Here is a 25,571-nt window from a genome sequence, read left to right as displayed (position 1 = left end):
CGGAGGGGTTTGGGGGAGTGCTCCGAGCCACACGGGCGTGTTGAACACGCTGCCGTCGCCGCCAGGAAGCGGGAGCCGGCGGTGCCTTTGCCTGGGCTGGGAGGCGGGGGAGCGGGGGGGGGTCCGACGGGGCTCCCGGTTCCTCCAGCCCGGCCTCTGGGAGGCTGGCGGGTTTATCCGGACCCTCCTGCCCAACCTCTCTGTTCGTTGCTTTCTAGCCTGCCTACCAGAATTTGAGACAGCGCGTTGATAACTTTGTTTCCAATCATTTGGCAACTCATACCTGGAGTCCTCATCTCAACAAGAACCAGCTGAGAAATAACATCAGGCAGCAGGTTCTCAAGTAAGTGGCAGCTCTGGGGTCTTTCTCATGTACCACGAGAGATGATGGAGGCTCTGGGTCAATTGTCAAGTGTCTGCTTTCTTCAGAGAAATTTCTGAAGAAGCTTGCTTTTTTTTTTTTAGGGTTTAAAACGCTCAGATAGGAACTTGACCTCGGAATTAGTCAGAATTAGGCTGCAAATATTATTTCATCTGAGCCGAGTTCATGCAGGGCTGGAAAGCTTGTTTCTGACCCGGGATGTAAAACCCTAGCTAAAGCCTGTCTTTACTGTTTCGTTTGAGGGAAATATTAGTAAAACTGCTATTATCATCAAGTTTTGAACTAAGGGAAATTAAAAGTGTTTGACAAACTAAGCTCTGCGGAGCACAAAGTTAAAGTCACAAAACAAGCTGGATGTAAATCTAGCTAGACAGAGAAGACGTTTTACAGAACTGCTGTGAAGTCAAAATGATGTCAACCACTTGCCTGATGTTACATTGTTTCACAAGGGTTCATCTAGTTTTTCTTCTCAAAACTTAGGAAATGTTTTCAAAGTAGCGTGAGTTTGGTCACTGTTTGGAGCCAAACAAGAGATTTGGGCACAAACTTACTCAGTTATACTATAGTGATGCCATTGATAACTGGTACTGAGGAGCTGTTTTGTTTGGGGAGAGGGAAGTGGTTATTGTTTGGGGGGCGGTGTTGGTGCTTTTTAAAGAAGCAATGAGGACAAGAGGCAGTATATCTTCCACAAAAGATTACAGGGGTCTAGAGAGAACCTACGGGTATGAAGCTCTCTATTGCTTTTTTTATTTATTTATTTTACTGAAGATTAAATGTTTTCTATAAAGCTGCAGAACTTTGAGGTGTCACATTGTATTGGGCATAACTTAGAGCAATGATGACTGACCTAGTAGTCATCCTTCATGCTTTCTGTAACTTGTCTGGTTTACGCCATAGGAATTGATAACATCAGGTTTCTTCTTAACTTTTTTCCACAATTTTTTGTGGCTTTGACAGTTAGATTACATTTCTAGGCATGACCGGTAATGACATAACAGGATGTTTGTTGTGTTAATTCCATGCAGTTGGATTGCTTTGTTTCTCTAGTATTTTTTTCTGAGTTCATAAGGTGTAGAGGGAGCTGTTGAAATACAGGCAGCTGGCTAAATACATACCTGAAGTGATGCTCAGAAAATGTTAATGCTTCCTTGAAGGCTCTTGAGAGTGTTTACGTCACAGTTAAATGAGCATATTTCGTTAAGATGTTCTTGAAAAGTCATTTTTCTTATTACGTATTCATGTAACTTTGTTTCAGGTCTGGAATGTTGGAATCTGGAATTGACAGAATTATTTCTCAGGTTGTGGACCCAAAGATCAACCACACGTTCAGACCTCAGGTGGAAAAAGCTGTCCATGAATTTTTAGCCACGTTGAACCACAAAGAGGAGGCAGGCCCCAGTACAGCTGCAAATGAGGAGAAAACAGATGCTTCTGTTACGGTGCAAGGTATTGAGCAGTCTATTAACAAAAGTTTGTTTATCGAGAGAAAGAAAATACTGAGTAGGTTTGCTGCCAGCACAGAATTGAGGAAGCATACCATAATACTTGTCTCTTACTGTACGTATAAAGGTAGAAGGAAAGAGGGATGTTGCCATGTACCACCATGTTACTTGGTCACTCCTGTCTTGAGGTCTTGAGATCAGTTTAGAGGAAAAAGTTGGTCTAAGAGTTTGGCCATGTTATGGTCAGAGTGTTATAGGATCATATGAGACATAGCTGTAAGAGAAGAGTGATCCATCTTTTTTATGCATTGGTAGATTGAAAAATAAAGCTATGAGACAGCTGACTTTATGCAATTGCTGTGTGCTGTAAAAACTGAATGGCTAAAGCCCTCTCAGGAGCTTAAGTTCTGCTGTAACTTAGCCAGTCTTTAGTTTGTTTATAAACACAGCTTTTTTTCTTTACAATTTTCATTTATGTTGCCTGCTATCGACTTCTAAACGCTCCTGCAGGTAATTGTCCATTCTTTCCCTTCCTAAGAGACTCCACTGCAGTCCATCTATTTGTAACCAGACCCTTTATTTAAATCCTAGCCCTTTTCCTGTGAGGCCCACTTCCTTTAAAGTACATGGGTTAACAAGCCAGCTGCAGTTCTTAGTGCTAGTCCAGTTAACCCTTTCTCATCCATCTTCAGAGTTGCTTATAAGAAGATGGGAAAGTGACAGGGTATTTTTGACAGTCCTATTGTTATAAAATCAATATGCTGAGTCCGCTTTCCGTGTCATTTATGAAGATACCAGAGGTACAAAATACAGACTTTCAGTCTATATTGTGCTTCACCAGAGTCATCATCCCACTTGGGATGATGGTAAAGTTGATCAAGGATTGTGTTCAAGAATGTCTTTGCCATAGACAACCCCTGGGTTTTCTTTAACTGATCTCAGGAACAGTGGTATGTCCCAGAGTAAAATGAATCTCTGGTAACCGGATCATAATCGCTGCAGGAATGCAATTTTTTTTCTTTTTTTTCCTTTTTTTTTTAAAAAGCCTGAAATTTCTAGATGCAAAATTAGTCAAACCTTTTAGTTAGTTTTGCTTATTTTAAATAATTATTAATTTTCACTTGCTTAAAATTCTATCTGAATGGAATTACAGAAACTAAAGTCAACTAAAACTATTTTCTTTCTTACTATTCAAGGTGTCTCTGCTACAGCTCCTATTGGCAATGTAGCTAATGATGCAATGTCCATTTTGGAAACAATAACTTCTCTTAATCAAGAAGCAAGTGCTGCCAGGGCTTCAACAGAGAACTCAAATCCCAAAAGCAATGACAGAGTTGCAAAAAGGCTCTCATCGCAGCAGAGTGTGGATGGTAGCACAGAGAGAGAGAGAAACACGGAGGACTTGCCAGACAGAGAGAAAGCAGTTTGTGATCTTTCTGGAGAAGGGGCTGAAACCTTCGCAAAGTGTGAAGATTTAAATGAGCTTCCCTGCCAAAGTGAAGAAATAAAAAATTCAACAAAGGATACAAATAATTTGACTTTTACAAGTAAAGAAATTCAACAGGACAGTGAAGATCAAAAAAATAAGTTATTAGATAAACATGACAAGAAACCAGACAGCAGCGAAAAAAGTGAAAGAAGAAAAGAAAAGAAGGAAAAGCTTGACAAGAAGTCTGACCATTCAAAGAAAAGTGATGATTCTACGAAGTCAAAAGAAGAAAAGCAAGCGAGAGAGTCGGAACCAGTGAAACAGTTAGTTCCAGAAAAAAATAGCAATAAACATAAAACAATTGAAAGCACTAAAGAAGGTATGGTGTGGGCAATGCTCTTCCTTAAAATACAGATAGAGGTGGGTTTTTTTAAACTGTATTAAGAAGGTGAATTAGAAGTGTATTTGGAATGTAGGTTCTCTGCTAGCTGTGTCAAATTTGTGTCGCTAGCCACAGGTATGTCTTGGTTCATCTCCCTTAATTGGGATACCCACATTAGGAATGGGATGAGCTCTGATTCCTCAGGTGTGTGATTGATCATCTGCCTTATTCTTGCAAGTTCTCTCAACGATTCCAGTGTGCATTTAAAGTTTCTAGTTGTACCCCAGGGTGAATTTTGGTTTTGAGTAAACCACAATTACCCTAAGAACATTTCATTACGGTATTATGGTGTATTTTTTCTGTTTCTTGTTCTTAAGATAATTTTGTTTTCAGTGGTAAAATCATTGTTTTGTTAAGACAAGTTTCTCAAACACAGTGTGCTGCATTAACAGCCCTTTCTTTCTGTTTTTTCCTTTGCAAGAAAATGTGTCAGTAGATTCAGATATGGATGTGCTCAGTGACATCACTGTCAGCTCTGTCCACACCAGTGACCTTTCTTCCTTTGAAGAGGAAAGCGAAGAGGAGGCTGTAATTTCTGACAGTACTGAAGAAGGGGAGATCACATCAGATGGTAAAAGAATTAGATTGTTAAGTAGAAAGAAAGGTTATTTAATGCTTTTGTTGAGTGCATCATATCATAAATTTGAGGTATTGCAGTATGTTCTGTTGTACTTATGTATTGAGAAGGAATTTGAATGCGGAATGGATAGTATTTGTGCAATTACAAAAGACAAGTAGTGAATATACTTTGAATGTTTTTTAATAGCTTGATACATTCTAAACATTGTAAACTTTATTTTTTCTACAGTATTTCATAGGCGACAAACCTTAATGGATAAGTCACTTTCCTGTTTTGTTTTTTTTCCCTTCCCTTCTGTCATGAATTTGGTATAATGGAGTGGTTTATTTATGACCCCAAGGTAGTGGTTATAGCTGATTTTGCAGATTTGGTCAGTTTCAGAGCTTCAGGATTGCAGGGATTTCCAAATTCTACCTGGTGACAGTAGAAGGAACAGGAATGGATGCAGCTTTAAGGGTTTGGAAACACCAAATCTTTTCACTGACTGGGTTACATATTTGTGTTCTCCTTGTCTAGAGCAGACCTCAGGCTCTGATTTCTGTGCACATGTGGCTTTTACAGTTAATAAGACTTTCCACTTCATAATATGTAGTGCCTTAGTACCTGAATTTATTGTCTGTCATATCCCGTGAGCTTATCTTTTCTGCTCTAAGAATATTATTTAGAAGCAATGAATTTCTTGCTTCTTCTCTGGCTTTGGTATTACCTTTAAACATGACAGATTGCATTCAGTTCTGACGAAATATTTGTGAAGTGAAAACAAGCCCTAAGTATATTTCAGGGATACAAATAATTTGAACAGTATGGAGCACAAATATTTTCACTCTATTCCTAATAATCCTGATAAAACTGAAATAGGTTTATTTAATTTTACTTGACTAGTACTTACATGACTATTAAACAACGATGTGTTTTGTGCATATATTTCAGTAAGCCTGTCTATTTTTTACATTCGCAAATATTGTATACATTTTTATTTAATTTTACTTGACTAGTACTTACATGAGTATAAACAACGACGTGTTTTGTGTATATATTTTAGGAAGCCTATCTATTTTTTACGTTCGCAGCTTCAGGATTGCAGGGATTTCCAAATTCTACCTGGTGACAGTAGAAGGAACAGGAATGGATGCAGCTTTAAGGGTTTGGAAACACCAAATCTTTTCACTGACTGGGTTACATATTTGTGTTCTCCTTGTCTAGAGCAGACCTCAGGCTCTGATTTCTGTGCACATGTGGCTTTTACAGTTAATAAGACTTTCCACTTCATAATATGTAGTGCCTTAGTACCTGAATTTATTGTCTGTCATATCCCGTGAGCTTATCTTTTCTGCTCTAAGAATATTATTTAGAAGCAATGAATTTCTTGCTTCTTCTCTGGCTTTGGTATTACCTTTAAACATGACAGATTGCATTCAGTTCTGACGAAATATTTGTGAAGTGAAAACAAGCCCTAAGTATATTTCAGGGATACAAATAATTTGAACAGTATGGAGCACAAATATTTTCACTCTATTCCTAATAATCCTGATAAAACTGAAATAGGTTTATTTAATTTTACTTGACTAGTACTTACATGACTATTAAACAACGATGTGTTTTGTGCATATATTTCAGTAAGCCTGTCTATTTTTTACATTCGCAAATATTGTATACATTTTTTTGGTCTAGGGGAGAAGCTTAATTTAATATATGGCAGAAATTATATTCTGACTAGTTATCAAGTGTTAACTACTAAATACTATATGTAAAAAAGCAATATCATTACAGGCAAGAGGGTAAGCCCAGTTGTATCCCATTTTATTTTGGAGTTTGTATCTTGCATTTTTTTTGACTGATGTGCACAAGCACATAAATATACCTTTTAGGTTTTGAAAATCTATTTTTAATTTTTAACTGTTTATGTTTTTAGAATAAATAATTGTTACTACATTTTGACTAGCTTTGCTTCCTCAAAAGTTACATTGAAAGCTTTGTCCTAATTTGTCAATGTATCTCTATGCTTCACTAACCTTTCTTCAGATGAAGAGGAGAAAAACAGTCAAAGAAAGACAAAGCCTCATGCTAACGAGCTGAGTGATGGGAAAGCCAAGCCTGTTCGTCACGCTTACGTTCGCAAGCCTTTCTTGTACTCCAAATATTTCAGTGATTCTGATGATGAACGAACTGTAGAACAACGCCGCCAGTCCATTGTAAGTGTGAATTTTGTTACTGCTTACAGTCTAGTTCCTTAAACTTTTCAGCATGGAAATTCCACTTCTTATTTGGTGATGGTTTCTGAGGGGGAGTCTTCTGTTTCTTCTTGCTTCGTTTTTTTTATTTTTATTTTTTCCTTTGTGTTGCAACTGCCCCTCCTTCAGACTTCCACCAGAATTTCATAATCTGCTGTCCAGGGAAGCTCTCTGCAGGTTATAGTTTGAAGGCTTCTGGTGGTGAAAGCAAAGACACACTTTTCCAACATTTTACCCTGCTCTAAAATGAACAGTCTTTTGGTGTTGACAGAGATTTACTAATTATATGCAGTGACTTTGCAGAGTCACAGCAATAGGTGGATTCTTTCTCAACTGAGTGATTTGCTATGGAGAGTAAGAACTGCTACACATACGAGAAACCTGATCTTCAGGAGATTTAATGTATATAATGACAATTTAGGTGGAAAAATTAGCCTATGTCTACCTGCAGCCTGCTTTCAATGTGGTTTTGTGTAGTTTTGTGTAGTTTGGGCTTGTGTTGACTACTGCAGGCTATTCAGTAGTCTTTACAAATGTAGTTAATTGCTGCCCATGAAATCAGTAGTTTGTAACACATCTGCAGCCATTGAGAATGGAAAGAGGTTTAAGCACGTTCACTGAGTTCTGTGGAAGAAGGATCAGCACACAACAGAGGGAATGGCAGTCTATTTAGATATCTTTCCTTTGGGTAAATCTATTCTTTAATTATTTATATAATATGCATACATATTTTATTTATATATATATAAAATAATAAGGTATATTCATTGAGAAGGTCTCATAGTCTCGGTCCACACCGTTAAGCAATGAAAACTCAGCTAGTTTCACTTCACCGAAGTACTACAGGATTCCATTAACTTTCATATAATGATTTCTAAGGACTATTTATTTTTTGGTTTGCCTCAAGCTACAATGTTTTGTTTTCTGTGTGTTTTAGAATACATTTGTAGTCAAAGAATACTCTTTGACCTAATGAAAATTTTTTTTCCTTGGTTTTGTATCTCCAGGCCAAAGAAAAAGAAGAGAGACTCCTAAGACGACAAATTAACAGAGAGAGACTTGAAGAAAAACGTAAACAGAAAGCTGCAGAAAAAACAAAATCCCTAAAAACTGGAAATCAAAATGCTAAAGGTATGAAAAGTATAACATTACTCTTCATCCCTCTTGCTCACTCTATCTGGGGGAAAAGAAAACACATTCAGGTTAAACTATTGGTAATAGGTCCCAAGTAATTTCCCTCAAAAATGCAACATTTCAACAATGGTGTAACAGAAAAAAAACTTGTAATGCCAATTATTAATGCAAAGTTCTATGTGTTCACCTTTTCATATATCCTTTCATGTATCATTATGTTGCTTTAACACAATAAATACCTATATATACTAGCATTCTCTGCTACATATTAGTACTCTCTGTACTGCTTTCAGTCACGTTTATAGCTGACAGTAATATGATGATATGCTTATGTATTTTACCATTTGTGTATTATTTTAGGAAAAAGTGGCCTGAACTTAGAAGCACCTTCATCAAGAAGTCTTGAGTCAAAAACTTCTGGTGCCAGCATTAAGGATGTGCTTAAAGAACAGAAATTTTTAGAAAAAAAAGTGGCCTTGAGCAGAAAAAGAAAAAGAGATTCAAGGTATTCATGTATTTGCTTAAAAGGAATTAAGTTTTTGAATATTCATTTTTGCAGATTGAAAAGGTTCTCTTCCCTTTGCAGTTAGGCTTACCCGTTTTAACAATTTCCTCTTAAAGTATTCACATAATTCTATTATTAATAAGCATGAAGTTCAGGCAGAAATGAAATTATATTGCAGTAGCAGCCTTTATGTGGCTTTTCACACTCCCCATGGTAATATGGGATGAGAATGGACAGCTTTTAGTTGTTTGTGCATCTAATATGTCAGGCAACTTGGCTTGGTCTTTAAATGGATGTTTTACAGAGATATGTACATGTGTACCTATCTGTCCACATACAGGTATGGATGTTAAATGATCCAAGTTTCTGAAAGGTAAAACCACTATTTTAAAGTTCTCTTCCCTTCATTTCGGGGAGAGTGGATTTTTCTCTGTTGCAAGGAGATCCCTTATCCATTTTCTAGGGACGACTGTGGTAAAGCACTTATGTCCAGAGGGTATCTATGAAGACAAAAAAGCTTGGACAAATTGGCTAATCAAAAGTTGTGTGACCATGTTCTGTTTCAGTATTTTTAATGTGTATTTCTCTCCTTCAGCTCTAAAAGCAGAAAGTTTACAAACTAATGTTGGGCTGATACTGCTATTCCTTTTCTTAACTGTCCAAATACCTGTTTCAGGCATGCTGAAGATGGATGTAAAAAGAAGTATGAGCCATCTGAAGAAGATTCTAAAGAAATGCAAAAGACAAATGAAGTATGTGTCTCTTTAAATATAAACCTTATGATCTTCCTTTTTAATTGTAATAGTACTCGTTCATATGTCCATACCAAACTGCATAATAAGGGATTTGTTCTCATGAATTAGGTTTTTCCTGCTAGTTTGATTGGGTTAGTGATCTGACAAACAGTAAAGGAAAGAGAATTTTTATGGTTAGAGTTTGTATTAAGAACATTATTAACATTTAAAAAAAGGTAGTTGGAAGTTCCAATGGAAGTCTAAATTTAGCTTTTGTGGACAACATAATGGCTGTTTAAAATAAATTACGGAGTACTTTAGATTGTGATTGTCCATTCAAAAAGAAATTTAAATTATTTTAGAAAAATCACTTATAAGGAAAAGATGCTCAAGTTCAAATGGACTGTTTAAGGTTAACTTCTGTTTCTTTGGATTTTCCCACAACTGCAGATAGTTGCAATGAAAATGGCAAGTTTCATTTTCTTACTGACTATATTTTAGGTGAATATTTATTACAATGTTAGTAGTTCTCTGATGCATTGTCTTTATGGAAAGTTTGCCCTTAACAATTCTGTTTGGTCACATAGTGAAGGAACTGTATAACATTTGCTGATATATATATATAAAACTTTCTTTTATAGACCTGTGAAAAAAATTCTTCCAAAGAGTTGAAGCATAATCATGGGAAAAGTGAAATCTCTAAACAGCTTAGAAGACTTTCAGAATCGGTGCATTCAACTGAGGAAAGCAAGTCTGATTCTAAAGCAGAAAAAGAACATAAAAGGAGAACCTCCACCTCTCTTCAGGCTGAAGGATCCCAGCAGGACAGTGAAACAAGGGATCCAAAGAGGCAACTGGATAAAGCAGAAGTCAATACTGAAGAACTCCAGAAGCAGAAATCCATATTTAAAAACGAAAAACACCCCAAAAAAGATAGTGACACAGAAATTCAACATGTGAGAAATGCTGCCAAAAAAGAAGCCAAGTCTTACAGAGATAAAAGTGAAAAGGAAAGAACTACTTCAGAAGATAAACTTTCTTTAAAGCACAGACATAAAGGAGATGGTATTCACAAGTCAAGTGAAGATGGTGAACTCCATTCGTCTGAGAGAAGCTTGAAAGGAGAGGATGGTGCTCAGAAACTTAATCAACAAATAAAGGTTTCCTCAGATGACAAATCTGAAAGAAAAAGTAAACACCGAAGTGAACGGAAAATATCAGTAACGGGAAAAGAGGGAAAAAGTATTTCTGAATCAACCTTAAAAGCTGAAGAATTGCTGCGTAAGGAAAATAAAAAGGACAGACATCTCTCAACAGAAAAGTCAAGGGCAGAATACAAGTCCAAAAGGTCCCTGAGTGATTCTAGGCCACAAAAGGATTCACTAAGTGCCTCAAAGCAACTTGCTTCTGCATCACACAGAAGGAGTGAAAGCTACTCAGAAGATAAACATGAAATAGAATCAACTAACTCTGATTGTAATTTGAAACAAGAAGATGGTGTTCATAAAGACAGACGAAGATCCAAGAGCCTTGTAGAAGACAGGATTTTGTTAAAGTCCAAGTCAAAGAGTCACAGTAAACAACTCAAAGCATCTGAAACAGAATTACACGAGAATTTAACAAAACAAGAGACTGGTCAGAAACTAGACAAAGATAAGAGCGTGGAAGAGAATGATTCTGATAAGCAACGCAAGTCCAAGAACGAAGACAAAGTTGAGGAGAGTGGTGCTGAGTTTGAGCTTGTGAGTGGCACGCAATCGACTCAGGGATCCCAAAAAGACGTCAGTCACAGAGCTAAGTTACATTCTGGAGAAAGAGGATCAGTAAAAGAGAAATATAGAGGTGATAAAGATTCAAGCAATTCCAAACTAGAAAGAAGGTTCTCTGCTGAAGGTCACAAAAGCAGAAACTTAAAGCACAGCAACAAGGAAATAAAGAAGAAGGAAGAGAGTACCAAACTGGAAGATAAAGATAGTAAAGAAATGGATAGTGGACATGAAAAGGTATCGAGCATCACTGTTGCAATGGATAAAAAACAAAGTAAGAAGATATCCTGTGAAAATAGAAAAGGCAGTATATCAAACCAGGATTTACTTGGAGTGGAAAAGCAATCAGCTAGCACAACTGCAAGCAGCCGTGCTCCAGCTCCTCAAAAGTCTAGTATGAATAATAATGACTTGTGTTCTGGTCATGAGGAAGAGCTGATGGAACTTGATTTGGAACAAACAAAAGTACCAGAAGCATCTAACATCAAAGGAAAAAACATGCAAAACTCACTCCAAGCCACAGATGCTGAGCATGCAGCAAAAGAAAAAGTATCTCTCTCTATTACAAATAAGGAATTAAAACACAGCTTGGCAGATCCTGAAGCTTGTGAATCACGGTTTCTGCCTGCAGCTGAAAAAACTGTTAAACAAGAAGATATGTCTAATAAACAAGTTGGTGCCTTAGACACTTTGTCCAAACAAGCTTCCATGGATCGAGAACCCGATAAACAAGGGACTTATAAAATGGACGTTGTGTATGAAACAAGTGGTAGAATCTCACTGAATGTTGCCAGTAAGGATCAAGCTTCAGAAAATAGCAGAAGACCAAAGAATTTAAAAACTGTGATAAATTCTAGTTCAGATGATGTTTCTTTAGCAATTAATTCTTCCAGAGAAGATGCTGCTGATGCAAAGTCCATGGATATGGATATCTCAGATTTTACAGATTCTTTGGGTAGTATGTCCAACGAATGCCATAATTCAGATGGGACTTCGTTATTTGAAGATTCTTTCATTTTGAGGAATGATGCAGCACAGGTTATATACATGGAACAACAAAGTAGTGCAGTGCTGAGTTCTGCCATGAAAGATGATGGTGGCAACACCACTGTGACAAACAGTATAGAAAAAGATAACGAGGTGCCCCGGCCTGATGAACAGGCAATGGAAGACAGTACAGCTGGGTTATCTAGTCAAGAACATAATGATGAAGCAGCAAAGTCAGAAGGCACTCAGGGCAGTGAGTTGAAAGTAAAAAAGGAAAACTTGGTGACAGACATAACTGAAGGTTGTGGAGATGTAACAGCAGAAGAACTTCCCCTAAAAAGAAAAGAAAGAGAGTACTTGAATACAGATCCTTCCACAAAGGAAGGAAGAAGCACAATGATGGATAATGTGGACAAGCATGAAGCACATGATATTGATGATATGATACAGTCTTCCTCTGTGTTAGTGCCTGAAAGAACTCCTGAGGAAACAGTCAAAGGCTCTGGTGTAGCCAGTGGGCAAGAAGGGAACAGCGTGGAAGATAAACATGAAAGCAATGCAGTAGGTACCAGTGCAGGAAGTAGTAAGCTTAGTTTGCACAGCGGCCTACAAACAACTCCAGCCACTGTGATAGGAACTAGCACAGAAAAGATCATTGAGAGCACTGTCATGGCCACCAGTACAGGAGAAGAGCGAGCTGCAGGTGCGTCCCATTCTGAAAAGGACAGCGATGCTACAACCACTTGCTCAGAAGAAGAAAGCGAGGTGACGTTAATCTGCACAAGCATAGAAGCTGATGAAGGTTTCACAACAGGAATATGGGTAAAAAGTAGTGAGGGTGGCAGTTTCATCACAGGAGCGGATATTGGTGAGTGCACTGTTGCAGCAGCTGAAGAAGGCGGTGGCAGTGTTGTCACTGAAGGATTAGCAGAAAGTGAAAGTTTCCTAACAAGTACAGAAGGAGAAGAAAATGGTGACTGTACCATGGTTGACGCGCAAGAAAGCGGTAAGGATTCAGTCAATGCAAGTGGAGTAGAAACTGAAGACAGTGTGAATAGTGCTGGGACTGAAGAAAAAGATGATGCTGTGACTAGTGCAGGCTCTGAAGAAAAGCGAAAAACCTCAACTTGTGTAGATACAAGCAAACTTGAAAGTTCTGTGTCCTGCTTAGGTGAAGTGGAGAGCGATGGCGCTGTAACTAGTGCTGGGACAGAAACAGGTGAAGGGTCGACAAGCGGTGACAGTTCTGGTGAATTTAGGGACAGTGTGAGAGCTGGCCAAGTAAAAGAACATGAAGGTACTGTGACTTGCACAGGTGCAGAAGAAAGAGGTCATAACTTCATCGTCTGCTCGGTGACTGGTACAGATGCCCAAGGGGAAAGCAGTGTAACTGGTGCGTGTATCGCAGTGGTCGCAAACAACAGTGCCACAACTGGAACTAGTGGTGACAAATCTGAGGATATTGTCAACGGTGAAAGTGCGGTGACCAGCACAGGCATAACCCCAGAAGATGATGCTGAAGTTCCAGTGGTCTGCACAGGGCTAGAAGACAGCAATGAGGGGTTTGCAGTTTGTTTAGAGGCTGAAAAATGTGAAAGCCTTATGGACAGTACAAGGGCAAAAGAAGAAGCCAGTATCACTACGGTCAGCGTAGGTCCGTGTGATGATGAAGGTTTTGTGACTAGTACAGGCTCAAAAGAAGAGGATGAAGAAGGTGAAGGCATTGTGACCAGTACAGGAAGAGGAAACGAAGAAAATGAGCACGCTTCTACTTGTACAGGAGCGGAAAGTGAAAATGCACTAATTTGTATAGGTGCAGAAGAAGGTGAAAGTTCCATTATCTGCCTAGTTGCTGAACAAATGGAAGCTGAGTCGGGAGTGGCTGGCACAAATATAAATAAGCTTACTGTTGACAGCATGACGAGTGCAGAGGAAGAAGCTAATTGTGGCACAAACTGCAAAAATGCTAAAGGGATTGTTGAAAGCAGTGTGACCAGCGCGAGTGCTGCAGATGAGGGTGCCTCGACTCTGCGTACAGGAAAGCATGAAGGTCCCTTGATGCCCTTAGATGCTGAGGAATGTGAGGGTCCCATGACGAGCGCTATGGCAGTGCAGGATAAGGGTCAGTCTGACACTGAAGACGACCATGAGAATGCCATGACTTCCTTTGGCAGCAGAGAACTTGATGCCTCTATAAGTAGCGCGATTCCAACAGAAGATGAGAATTCTCTTATTCCTGCTGATGGAGAAGAAAAAGTAAAAGGTGATGTCATCTCTACCAGTACAGTGGAAGAAAGCGATGCTCCCTTACATTCAGCCATGGATGCTGAGGAAGGTCTACTTGCTGTTGCAAGAGCAAATGAAAGTGGGGGAAGCTCCATGATCTTAATAGACACTGAAGACACAGAGGTGCCTATGCCCAGTACAGCTACAGAGTTTAACGATTGTGTGCATACTTTTAGCAGTAAGCAGGAGAAAGATGAGTGCACTATGATTTCCACCAGTATCATGGAAGAATTTGAGGTTCCTATGTCGAGTGCGGCTGTTGAGTGTGATGGTCAGCTTCCCTCTGTGAAAGCAGAAGAAATAAATGAGAATGCTATGGTTTCTATAGATATGGAAGTATATGAGGTTCCCATGCCTAGTGAATCCAGTGCAGGAGGAGATGAGGATGATGATGAAAGTCATCCAACTGCTAGCGGTAAGGAAGAAAAAGATGAGTGTGCTATGATTTCCACAAGTGTTATGGAAGAACAAGTAATCCTGATGTCAGGTGAAGTCACAGAAGAAGCGATTCAACATGTGTCAGACACAGAGTCAAAAAATGAAACGGTAATGATCTCTACAAGTACAGCAGAATGTTTTGAAGCTCCTATGTCGAGTGTAGCTGCGCAAGATGAAAACAAACTTACTGCTTCAGAGACAGAAGGAAGATACGAAGCTGCTATGATCACCACAAGCGTGACAGAAGAATGTGAGATAGTCCTCATCAGTGCAGCACCAGAAGCTGAAAGTCAGCTCATTGTAGCAGAAGAAGGAGATGAAGAGGCCGTTATCTCTCCAAATGCATCAGAGGAATGCAAGATTGTGGAGACCACTGGAGATGAGCAGTTTGAACTAGCTGCTTTCGATGCAGATGCAAAAAGCAAAGGTTCTGTGATTTTTGTGGGAGAATGTGGAGCTCCTGTGCTGAGGGTTGCCACCAACAGTGAAGATCAGCATGCTGCTTCAAGTATAGGAGATAAGGAGGAGGGGGCGGTGATCACGCTGGGCACAATGGAAGAATGTGATAGTCTCTTCACCTTTACAGTAATAGAAGAAAGTCAACTTGCTGCTGAGAGTACGGAAGTAGAAGGCAAAAGTGAGGAAATGTTTAATACTGCTAACCAGATTGAATCCATCCTGTCAACCACAGACCCAGAAAAAAGCAGTAATTCTTTGCTTGTTATTGGTAGAGAGAACGAGACCCATGAGAGTGGTTTGAGAGGAGAATCAGCAGCATCTGAGGCCACAGTAGACAGTGAAATCACAGAAACAGATGAAAATTCAGTAAACATCATGAACGTAGATGAAGCCCTTTGCGTGGAGATTAGTACGGAGACTGCTGTGACCCCAAGTCCTTCCTCGGAGGCAAGTGAGGATGATGAGCAAGCTAAAGATGTTTTGCATGAGGATGTTACATCAGAACTGTCTTGTGAGATTTCAGAAGCAGCGGTAGAGAGTGAAACTCTAAGGAATGTAAACTGTAAATTTAATTCGAACTTGCTTTTAGAAAGTGACTTTTCTGAAATAAGGACTCCCCTGCCTAGAGCACAGGCTCTTTCCTTAGTGTCTGCAAATGAAGTGACTGTACATACCAACCACACTGAAGTAACGACAGAAGCAGATTTAGGGGAAAAAAGTGACTTACCTGTGTTGCACGTAGAAGAGCTGTACAGCAGTGATGACAAAACAAACTTGGTCAAAATAGATGATATTGGAGTTGAAGTTACTTTGCAAAAAAGTAACACAACCTTTAATTCAGGTGAGGATTTCTTGTTTCTTTTTTTTTTTAATTCTTCAGTTTATAAGCTGTCATAAGTAGATGCATTTTACCATGACTGTGATTAGAAATAACTCACACTGTTCAAATATACTTTTTCTTTGTTGGTTGCAAAATCACTGTTACTAATATATTTAAGAATTGGTGACAAATGTTTAAATAAGCATGTGATTCTGGGAGTGTAGGAGTGACTGGACAGAGTTATCTGAGGTACATTGGAAAAGAATTAAATGTTATTAGAGTACAAAAAAGTTGTTAAAATACATTGACTTAAAATTGTGAGCTAATATATGAAGTGGTTTGCAAGGGGTAATTACTGTGGAGCTACAGATGGGTTCTGTTATTAATACATTTTGAAATTCGAAAATGCTTTTATAGGAAAGAGGATGCATTTCATTTAGACGTGTTCATAATTTTAAAAAGGTAACTTCTTAGTAAATTTGAAGATTAAGAGTGGCCATCCTTAATCATAACTGCAGATTTTCCTCTGGATGGTTAGTTAATGGTTATATTCATATTCACTCTCTTAGGCTGAATTTTGCATTGTGAATACGCTTGAAATGGCCTTTCTTCGTGTTACAAAGTAATCAGACTGTCATCCTAAATTTGAAGTGAGCAATGATGATAGGTGCCTATTTTAAATAGAAAATGTAAGTTATGGTAGTATATAATATTAAGGATCTAGTATTTTATTTCTGGATCCATTTTTTTGGAAAGTAACATCTGAAATGAACTTTCATGGTTGCTGGTTCCTAAAGTACCGTGTAATGAACATTCTGCTATTTTTCAGCCTTTCTTCTCTTTGATTCTCCAGAGTATTTGAAGCACTAAGTTTATGAAAATTAATAAATTCTGTAGATAGCGTAATGAAGTCAGGATTATGACTTCATTATAAATTTTGAAGAAATTTAACTTTAGAAAAATAGTAAAGAAATCTGTTTATCTATCTTTGTACCAAAGGAAGTGGAATGAATGATGCCGATCAAGTACTGCTTTTAAAATTTTTTTTCTTTCTCGTGTCTGTCTTTGCTAATACTTGAAAAAAAACACAGTAACATTTTATAATGTGCCTTTAGGTCCAGTTTCTCAAAGGTTGGCTTTATTCTCTAGTTTTATTAGTATATGGGGTGAGAAAGCTTACTTTGCAGGTTTGGGGATCTGGTTATATAAATGCTATATAAACTATATAACTATCTGGTTGTGTAAATATTCAGTATTTATAGAACAGAGACAAACATGAGCTGTGAAAATGTAAACTGCCACACTTGGGTATTCTGTCTTGGTGCTTTGCTCAATCCTTGTTGGTTGAGCAAACAATTCTCATTGATGTTGGATCTCTAAGTACTAGTGGTGATGGTGGTCTTATTCTGTGGACTACAACCACAATTTAATCACTTCACGTGCATCATTGATGAATTATCATGTTATAACTATTTCTTTTTGTTTAGGGAAAGCTGTATAAACAGCCTTTTGAAGTAGATGCTCCAAAAGGCTGTAGAAGTGGTATGAAGATACTCTCTGCGTGGCCTGTTTTACAGATGTTAAAGCATACAGCTGTTCCTGTGGGGAATGAAATGGGGAGGAGGGGATTGAGATTTTTCTGAAGTAACATTGACACAACAGGAGACACTGAGCTTTCAGTCTCTGTGAAAATTGGCTGATTTCAGTGGTTACAGTTTTGGAACTTACGGATTTAGATCTTATTGTCACTTAAAAATATCCTTAATATTAACTATGCACTCTGCATTAATTAATGCAGAGGTTTACTGTTTGGAACTTAGTCTGAAAATCTGATTTTTTTTTAAAGGAAAAGCAAGAAAAAAAAGCCAAAGTCAGAATTTGTAAATAAGCTATGGTAAATCCTGGTAGCCCATATTTTCCAATCTTTTTGTATTTAAGGAAAGCATAGAAATACTTGTGTTCTTGCAGATGCCAAGCTTTTTCTTTTTTTTTTTTTTTTTTCTGATCTGGTTTGCTGCAGACAGACTTGCTATTGTTTCTATTGCCTACAAGAAGAGATTAAATTCCTGTGCTGTGTGTGGGGTGGTAGAGAGAAATAGCATCCTGCTGTAGCATAAGATAAATAATGTAATCTAATAATTGTAACGTATTTGTATTTTATTAGGCAATAATGCAGCTTTACCAAAGTTGGCAGAAGAACTAGAATTTGAAACTAACTTGAGAACTGAAGAGGTATTTATGTTGTTTTGAAAATTTTGACTGTTCTGTTTCTTGTATAATTATACATCTTGCTAGGTTTTCTTTCTGTACCTTTTGATTTTTGTGCTGCAAAGTGGCATTTGAACTTCAAAACTTTCAAAGGGTCATTTTCAGATTATTCGGCTCTGCTTTTTGAAGCAGCTGGCATTTAAATTGTGGGCTGTGTTATTCTGTGGTAGAACCAATCCCTGCCCCCTCTCCTCACCCAGCCATGCTCCTCCTGTGACCATAACATCCAAATTTGCTTTTTTTTTTTTAGAACAGGTCATACTGTGTGCATGTTGATTGCAATAGTACTTGTAAAAGTCATACATCCTTAGTGCTTACAGTTGGCAGTTGTTAGTTTCCTGTGTTTTGAAATTGTGAACATATGCTGCTGTTCATTTTGTTCTATCACTACCATGCCAGTCTTCAGACTCGCCCAGTTCTCTCCGTGTCTGAGGAACACCAGCTGCCGTCTGTACTGTGATAACAACAGCCCACTATCTGCTGTAACAGAAGAGCAGGGCATTCTGGATAATCCAGGGTATTGAGGCTCATGGTCACTTGCAGCTTGTGTAAGACCAAAGCTGACCCTGTCTCTGCTGTGGCCCAAACTATCTGGGATTCCAGATGGGTCAAGTCTTCATTCAGACACAGGACTGGATCCATGTATTCGTATCTTGCCAAGCTGATAATAAGCATTTAGAGGGAGAACATGGTTCAGAGACTCCAAAACATCTCTGAAACCATGGATCTGCACAGGGTTACTGGCTTCAGCTCCAGGGCTGACCAGTGGAGTATTTCTGAACCATGGTTCTGATGCCTGGGATGCACTTCCAGGAAAATCCAAGTCAGCTTTGGTCTAGTGGGATTTATCTATTTGAGTTCCACCTGCAAACAGCTGTAATGTTTGCCAGCGTGAGCTGGTCCTAGGGTCAGTGTGGGCATGTTCACACAGCAGCATCTCTGAGTCTACAATGTTCAGATCTGACTTAATGCTGTATGGAGCTAAGTGTACTTATCTATGCATTGGTAACATATAGCTGAGCTGCAAATTGAATTAAAAAAGGACAAAAAAGAAACAACCTCCTGAGTTGAAGAGAGTTCACTGTACCTTGTTATACATTGCAGGTACATATTTTTCTGTGTGTGTGACCACTTCTAGAATATTGTTTGTATTTGGAACTCCTCTTAGAATAGGCAATGCACCTTGATTTCCTGAGGTTTCTCTTGAGATCTCCTTGTAAAACCGAATTCTGGTACCAGTGTGAACTCTAAGGCCAAGGTTATGGTGTTATATTGTTCAACAGTAACATGACTAAGCTCTGGCAGCGTTCCTTACTAATATTTGTATTGTTCTGTTAATAAGAAAACTTTGGTGACTTTTATGGGTCATTTCAGATAACTGCAATATTTTTGTTTCCTTTGATTTTGTGTTTAGCCACAGCAGCCTGACAGTCCAAGAAGTGAAGAGGGATGTGTGGATCTTCATACTAAGGAGTTTCAAAAAGGTGACTTTTATACTGATAGCCATTTATTTTTCATACCGATGTGACTGTTATTTACAACGGGGGGGGAGTTAGATTTGATCTGTGCAGAGAGGTTGAAGGAAAGCCTGCAGAAATCCTCTTGAAAATGTTTCTAGGAGCTCATGTGGCTGTGCATTTGTTCTGTGGGAAGCGGGGGGAGGCTCAGTCTTTTCTTCCAATATGTTATGCTGAAAGAAAGGTGGAAAGCATTTAGGATTTCAAAGTAGCAGACTGCTAACATTCTGCTTAAAATCAGTAAATACAGAAAAAAAGTTTACTTGGTAAACACAGAGAAACTTCACCAAAGAATGGCTTTCTTCCCTCTAAACTTGGAAGATGTTTGTTTCAGGTGTTGTGACAGGCCCTTTGAGGATATGACAACAGTAAATAGTGTATGACTTGAAGTCGCAGAGACTTTACGGAAAGATTTTTTTTTTTATTTGCTCACCACTGAAATTTGAAGAGCACTTATAAGTAGGTAATCACCTAGCTAGAAATCTCAATTAGTCAACCTGAGCCTTTGCTCAGTAATTCCCTTTCCATGTATTAAACTAATCTTAAACGGAAGGACAAAAAAAATCTGTTTCCCAAAACCACACTATTTTAAAATGTGTTGCAATTGTTTGGGTTTCCTATTAAAGCAGAAACAAACCCCTACTTTGTTCTCATCTTGATGGATTTTGTGCTCCAGATGCATTACAGAGATGTTTACAACACTACCAGATGAGAGTTAATCCTCAATTAATGGAGTAACAAGCAAAGCTAAAATGAATTGCAAGAGGCACCAGTGATAATGTTCTATATAGAGTCCGAAGAGGTTAAAGATGCGTTTCCTCTTATGGAAAGTTGCAGCTGAAAACCTGCAACTGTGAAGCTCACTTGTAAATTTCTAGACATGGATCCCAAAATAACTCTTTACCAAATAGAAGACAGAACTAGGGGCAAGGTGAGATATTGGCATTGGTATAAAACTTTGGATTCCTCCTTATTCTTGGCCTAGGTCAAATTCACATACCTGATTTAATGGTGGAGTGTATTCATCTTAATGATAAGAGACATGCTCTGCTCATGAGAGAGAAAATGTAAACCCTGAGAATGGGTTAGAAGAACGTGGTCTTCTTCAGGACAGCAGATCCGAAACTGTTACCAGTTTTTCTTCACTGTGAGATTTCTTTGAAGTGCCTGAAAAACTGTGCCACTTCACACTACTCAGTCACCCAGACAGACACTACTTAAAATTTAAAATGTGCAGATTGAACTAGCTGTGATAATCTTGCTCCGTGTAAAATGTTTAACAAAAATCCATTTGTTGTGTAAATCATGTTGGATATGACACACACTGAAGAATAATGCTTTGTAGCTCTTGGTAGAGGTTTTTTTTTTCCTCTTTCTCCCCCACCACACAATAATCTCTCTTTATATATATATATACATGCGTATATACATACAGCTCAACATACGTAAAAGGAAGTTGTTTAAAAGACAAATGTGTGTCCTGTCATGAGTACGAACAGCAGACACAGTAGTTTAGTAGTCCAAGATTCCTTGGAATGTAAACAAATCATTGCTGTTTGAGTGGGTAGGATCTAGCTCTTCATTTGACACTTCTTTAAAAATTGAAAGATGTTGTGCAACTAAACATTGTGGTTTTGGAAGAATTGGTGCTAAAACATTTCTATTTAAGAAATGAGCTACAAACGGTATAGGATTTCATGTGGAATAGAGTGGTTTTATTGGATTGTAGGTTTGTGCTCTTGTAGCTGAAAGGAAAACTGGAATGTTTTAGCAGCTTTTTCTTTAATTAAAATATTATTTCAGTGCCTTCATGAATCAGACTTTAGGGTTTTGTAGAACACTCAATGGAGCAGCTTCTTTATGATTCTCTTTATGTATCTCTATGAAATGGCTTTGAAAGTTACAGCTTTTTTCTCAAAAGTGCAGAGCACTCATCAGCTCCCATATCTCATAATTATTATTTTCCACATTTTTGTGATATGGAAGGCTGTAGTTTATCAGAGCCAGAACTAAGAATACAGTAGAGTCTAGCAACTGGGCAATTTCCAGACGTGCACTCTGTCAGCTACAGGTCTCACTAATACAATTATGCAAACTTTAGGTCTATGGAAGCATAATGTTACAGCAGAGTTTTCATCGCAGTTTACTTCATCCCATGATCCAGCGTGAAAGTAAGTTCTGTATAGTTTCAGGTACTCTGGAATCCTTTCAGAGAGGAAAGTAGAGGATACTGTGATACTTTGCTGTTGCTTAGCTTTTCTGATTATTTTTGTAATTATTTTTTAATAGATTCACTGCAGAGGAATATTGCTTTAGAAAGAGAAGCTTTGCATGTAAGTTCATGGTTTTTAAATTTACTCTCTTAAGTCTGTGCTGCCTTTTTTTTTCTTACTCGCATTTGCTTCTATTTACATTAAATATTCTCTGAAGGAAAATATTATTTTTGTATATGCAGAGCCTATGTATATTGAGACTGTGCAGCTGTGTAGGTTGATGTTTAATTATACTTTCAAATTTGCCAGTAAATAAATCTTCTTGTATTGTTGTTCCACAGTCTATGACTATTTCAAGACTGTTGCTCGCTGGCAGAAAAGAGAAGCTTGATTGTCCTCCTTAAGAGCAGAGGACAAAAATAGGGATTATTCTCGGGGCTTTTGATCAGGACTAGAAACCTGTTCTTTTATTGCAGTCTACTGTGATTTCATAAGAACTTGGAGATTATAAGTATGAAAGCGATGACTGGGGAAGTTGCAAATGTAAAGTGTTTCTTACAGAGCAGAAACAAGATGCTTAACACAGATAACAAGCTAAAAATGTGCTATTTCTTAAACTTGAGCAGTAAATTTATTTATTACTATATTGTAATGCTGGTTGGCTACACTTCTGGTGCTAGTGAGATACTTCTGTTTCTGCATGTAGGAGAGTATACTTTTAAATCCAAAAGTATTTTGTGTGAATTGCCATGATAAATTGCTTTTAAAGCATATGGTAGAGTGCTTTAAAACTAAGATTTTTTTTTTTTTCCTCACTGAAAGTATTGATTAGAAAGTCTGAAAATATGACAAGTCAGAAGTTCTTTCATGGTGCTGTCCTATAGTAGTAACATTACTTGAGCTCTAGGAATACACTGCTTTTGTAATACTGCTACTTTCCATTTTAATGCATGTTGTGCTTGAAAGTAGCAGGTAGGAAAAACTTTCTCCCTTCTGTGTTTATAAACTTTTTGAAAAAAAAAAAAAAAGGTAAGGAGTTACCTTTCTTTGTGTTTTATGTATAGGTGGAAAACTTGGATACCCAGGTAACTGAAGAACATAGATCTAGAGAAGTACAGCGTAAATCTTCAGGAACAATGGATAAAGAAAAATGTAAGTGATACAGAACTACATGAATTTTGTAAATCTGTTCCGCTGCAAAACTAAGTTCTACTGCGATTAGGCTGTAAAATGGTATTTTGGAGGAAAGAGTGGAATATGGGGAATTCCAAACTCCAAAGCAATTGTTCTTCCCAAAACAATTTTTAATACTACACTTAAAAACATGAGGTAACAAATTTAATACTGCATGGAAGAGTATTAGAGTAGGTTTTTTTGATCATAAGTGAACAAACATTTTTTTGTTTAGTCTTCAAAATAATTACTATTTTTGTCACTTTTAAATAAAACACGGGGAAGGTATCGAAAGCTGAGGAAAGCTGATCATCAGAGGAAAATCTAGCCATTCAATAGACTTTGTGAGGCTGGACGCTTTCTTCTGTTAGATTGGAAAGAACTAAGTTTTTAGCGTAACCTTTTATCTGTCTAGAAGCAAAAAGTGACAAGGAAGTCAGTCCATTAAACAGCATAAACATTTCTAAGTTAAAGTTAGATAAAATAACTTACAAAAAAGTTAAGACATTTTGTTGACATAATAATGATGAGACTATGTAATACCTATTTGAGCTCTGCTCTCAACTGCTTTTGTCTGTTCAGCTCCAGAACAATAACAAAACATGAGGATAATTAATAATGTAACTTTTTATAACTGGTTTTATTCTGGTTGTTAGAATTTTGATTTGATGAAGTGAGTAATTAGAAGCCATGCTATATTCATTATAGTGTCACACTTCAATTGCTCTCTGTAGCTGAGTGAGTTGAAGTTAAGATTGATGTTTTGTTTCTGGATATGGTACCTCTCAAATCTCAATTTTTAGTGTATTTTTAAAAACAAAAAAACTCCACCTATAACATACAAGTAACATGGAATTCTTTTTTGTAATTGTTTAGTCTTCCCTGTTCAAAGAGGGGTTAGCATAACTTTCTGATCATGTTTTTGTAAAGAAGATGCTGCTTTTCAGAGTCTTTTAATCCCGGTAATGATGAGCTGATATAAAAGTGGTATCAAAAGCTGACAAATGCATAAGGCTGTTCTTTAACACTTGAACTGCTGTTTGTTTTTGCAGGCAACCAGCTGATTGCTCAGGATGTGAGAAAAGATGATGATCAAAGTTCCAAAACGAAACCTGATAACATCGAGGTATTTTCAAGAACATTAAAAAGAATGTTCTGCAATTGTAATGTAAATAAGATAGAAATATTAAGTTTTTATTTCTGTAGCAGTTTCTTTTGGGAGGTGTTTTCCTTATTAACTGTGAACTACTTTTGCGTTGTCTTGAGTGAAAAATAACTGACTATAGAATGATGGTCACTTTTCAAGGGGAAGACAATTTAAAAAAAGACAGGGATTTGTGGTGTTGTGCACAGCACCCGAATCCCTTTGAGGTGTGGTGGACCAATTTGCAGAGTAGTTAGGAGTTTGGGATTGCATGGGGTGTTGCTGGAGCCCAGCTGTCCAGCCCCTTCAGCATCTCCATGCTCATACTGATCTGAGATCTGCAAGAGGGTATCAGACTTTACCCAAGTTCTGTGTTTGCACTGATCCTTCTAAGTCAAGACAGAAATTCAGGACAAAATCAATGTTTCTTTTAACAATACATGCAGAATATTTGCAACTATCTCATCCACTGGTTTTCCTGAAGCTTCTCAGCATCAAATTTCCTAAGAGACATTACAAAATGTTGATGAATAGAATAACTATTTGTGCATTGGGGTTGGGGTTTATGTTTGGGGTTTTTTTTAGTGTAAGTAACTGACAATGATCTCTAGTTTGTAGTAAGATGCTCTTTTCTTTGTTTTTTCTAAATAATTTAGGAAGCTATTTCAGCAGAAGAGTCCAAAGAAATTGATGTAAAGCATACACCTCCTATAAGTACTATGGAAGAAAAAGGTAATGAAATTGACCCTTCTGGGCAATCACTGAATGCTGATTTCATTTGAATGATTCTGAGGGAAATTGGAACTTGGAACTTAGAAATTGGGAAATTAGGAAAATTCACCATCAAAATCAGTCCTGTTTGTTTCAGTAGAAAAAAAGAAAACAGAAAAGATTAGGCGAGTTGCACTGTCACAGTTGACTTATTAATTGTACTAAGACAAATAATAAAAGGTGATGTGTGCACAGTGTTAATATTGGCTTTGATGTAACTTCAATCTGTCTGTGTGAACAGAGTGAGTATCTTTCCTAATGTTAGTTTGACCTATTAGTAGTTTTGTCTCTCCAGTGAGCATGTTGACAAGTCTGAAGCTGTTCTGCAATGAGCTCATATCCTCAGCTCCCTGTTTCATGGAACGTGGGAGAAAATTTAATAGTGGCTTGTATTTGTCTTACCGTTTTACAATGGGTCACACCCTTGAGCTTTTGTTTTTACCATAAATTAGAAGACCTGTCTAACTCATCTAGTGTTAGGGGAGCATTCTGGCAGACTGGTATATTGTTGCTACAAGGCAAATAGTGTTAATTTCTGATGGATGTTTGTAGGTAATTTTGAGCTGCAGAATGAAATAATGCTTTTAGTGCAGAGATGGTGGCTTGTACCTTGTCTAATAAAACAAAGGTTTACAGTTTCTCTTCTTGTTTTTTTTATGTGTGAAGATGATTTTACGATCGAACAGGAAATGTCTGAAAAGGAAAAGCATGGCCTAGAATCAAATGAAAATTCTCCAGAGGTGAGTGGTCTTATTCGTGTTAATTAACTGTGATAATGCAGATTCACATTGAAAATAAGTACTAAAGCTTTGACTTCAACACAGGAATGGGGGTGAAAATTTGCTTG

At 37.7% G+C, this 25,571-nt stretch overlaps 1 protein-coding gene across 2 annotated transcripts in view; it reads left to right on the top strand.

Annotated features, from left to right (window-relative positions):
- The first annotated feature begins 209 nt into the window (after positions 1-209).
- Positions 210-25,571, top strand: part of BOD1L1 (biorientation of chromosomes in cell division 1-like 1) — a 41,285-nt gene continuing 15,923 nt past the window's right edge. Inside the window, exons 1-16 of one of the 2 annotated variants that reach the window (XR_001411392.1) lie at positions 210-343; positions 1,641-1,831; positions 3,024-3,635; positions 4,120-4,269; positions 6,301-6,470; positions 7,517-7,640; positions 8,004-8,148; positions 8,825-8,900; positions 9,524-15,659; positions 17,803-17,870; positions 19,321-19,390; positions 21,713-21,756; positions 22,701-22,788; positions 23,862-23,935; positions 24,610-24,685; positions 25,391-25,464. Coding sequence is in view for 1 of the 2 variants with exons in the window: in XM_014937067.1 (XP_014792553.1) it covers positions 1,648-1,831; positions 3,024-3,635; positions 4,120-4,269; positions 6,301-6,470; positions 7,517-7,640; positions 8,004-8,148; positions 8,825-8,900; positions 9,524-15,659; positions 17,803-17,870; positions 19,321-19,390; positions 21,713-21,756; positions 22,701-22,788; positions 23,862-23,935; positions 24,610-24,685; positions 25,391-25,464 (8,091 nt within the window). In the remaining variant the exon portion in view is untranslated. The remainder of the gene's footprint in view (positions 344-1,640; positions 1,832-3,023; positions 3,636-4,119; positions 4,270-6,300; positions 6,471-7,516; positions 7,641-8,003; positions 8,149-8,824; positions 8,901-9,523; positions 15,660-17,802; positions 17,871-19,320; positions 19,391-21,712; positions 21,757-22,700; positions 22,789-23,861; positions 23,936-24,609; positions 24,686-25,390; positions 25,465-25,571) is intronic. The other variant, XM_014937067.1, reaches the window with a different exon arrangement.

The sequence above is a fragment of the Calidris pugnax genome, unplaced genomic scaffold, assembly GCF_001431845.1.
Source record: "Calidris pugnax isolate Ruff unplaced genomic scaffold, ASM143184v1 scaffold49, whole genome shotgun sequence".
Classification (NCBI taxonomy): domain Eukaryota; kingdom Metazoa; phylum Chordata; class Aves; order Charadriiformes; family Scolopacidae; genus Calidris; species Calidris pugnax.
This window is presented reverse-complemented; position numbering and strand designations above follow the sequence as displayed.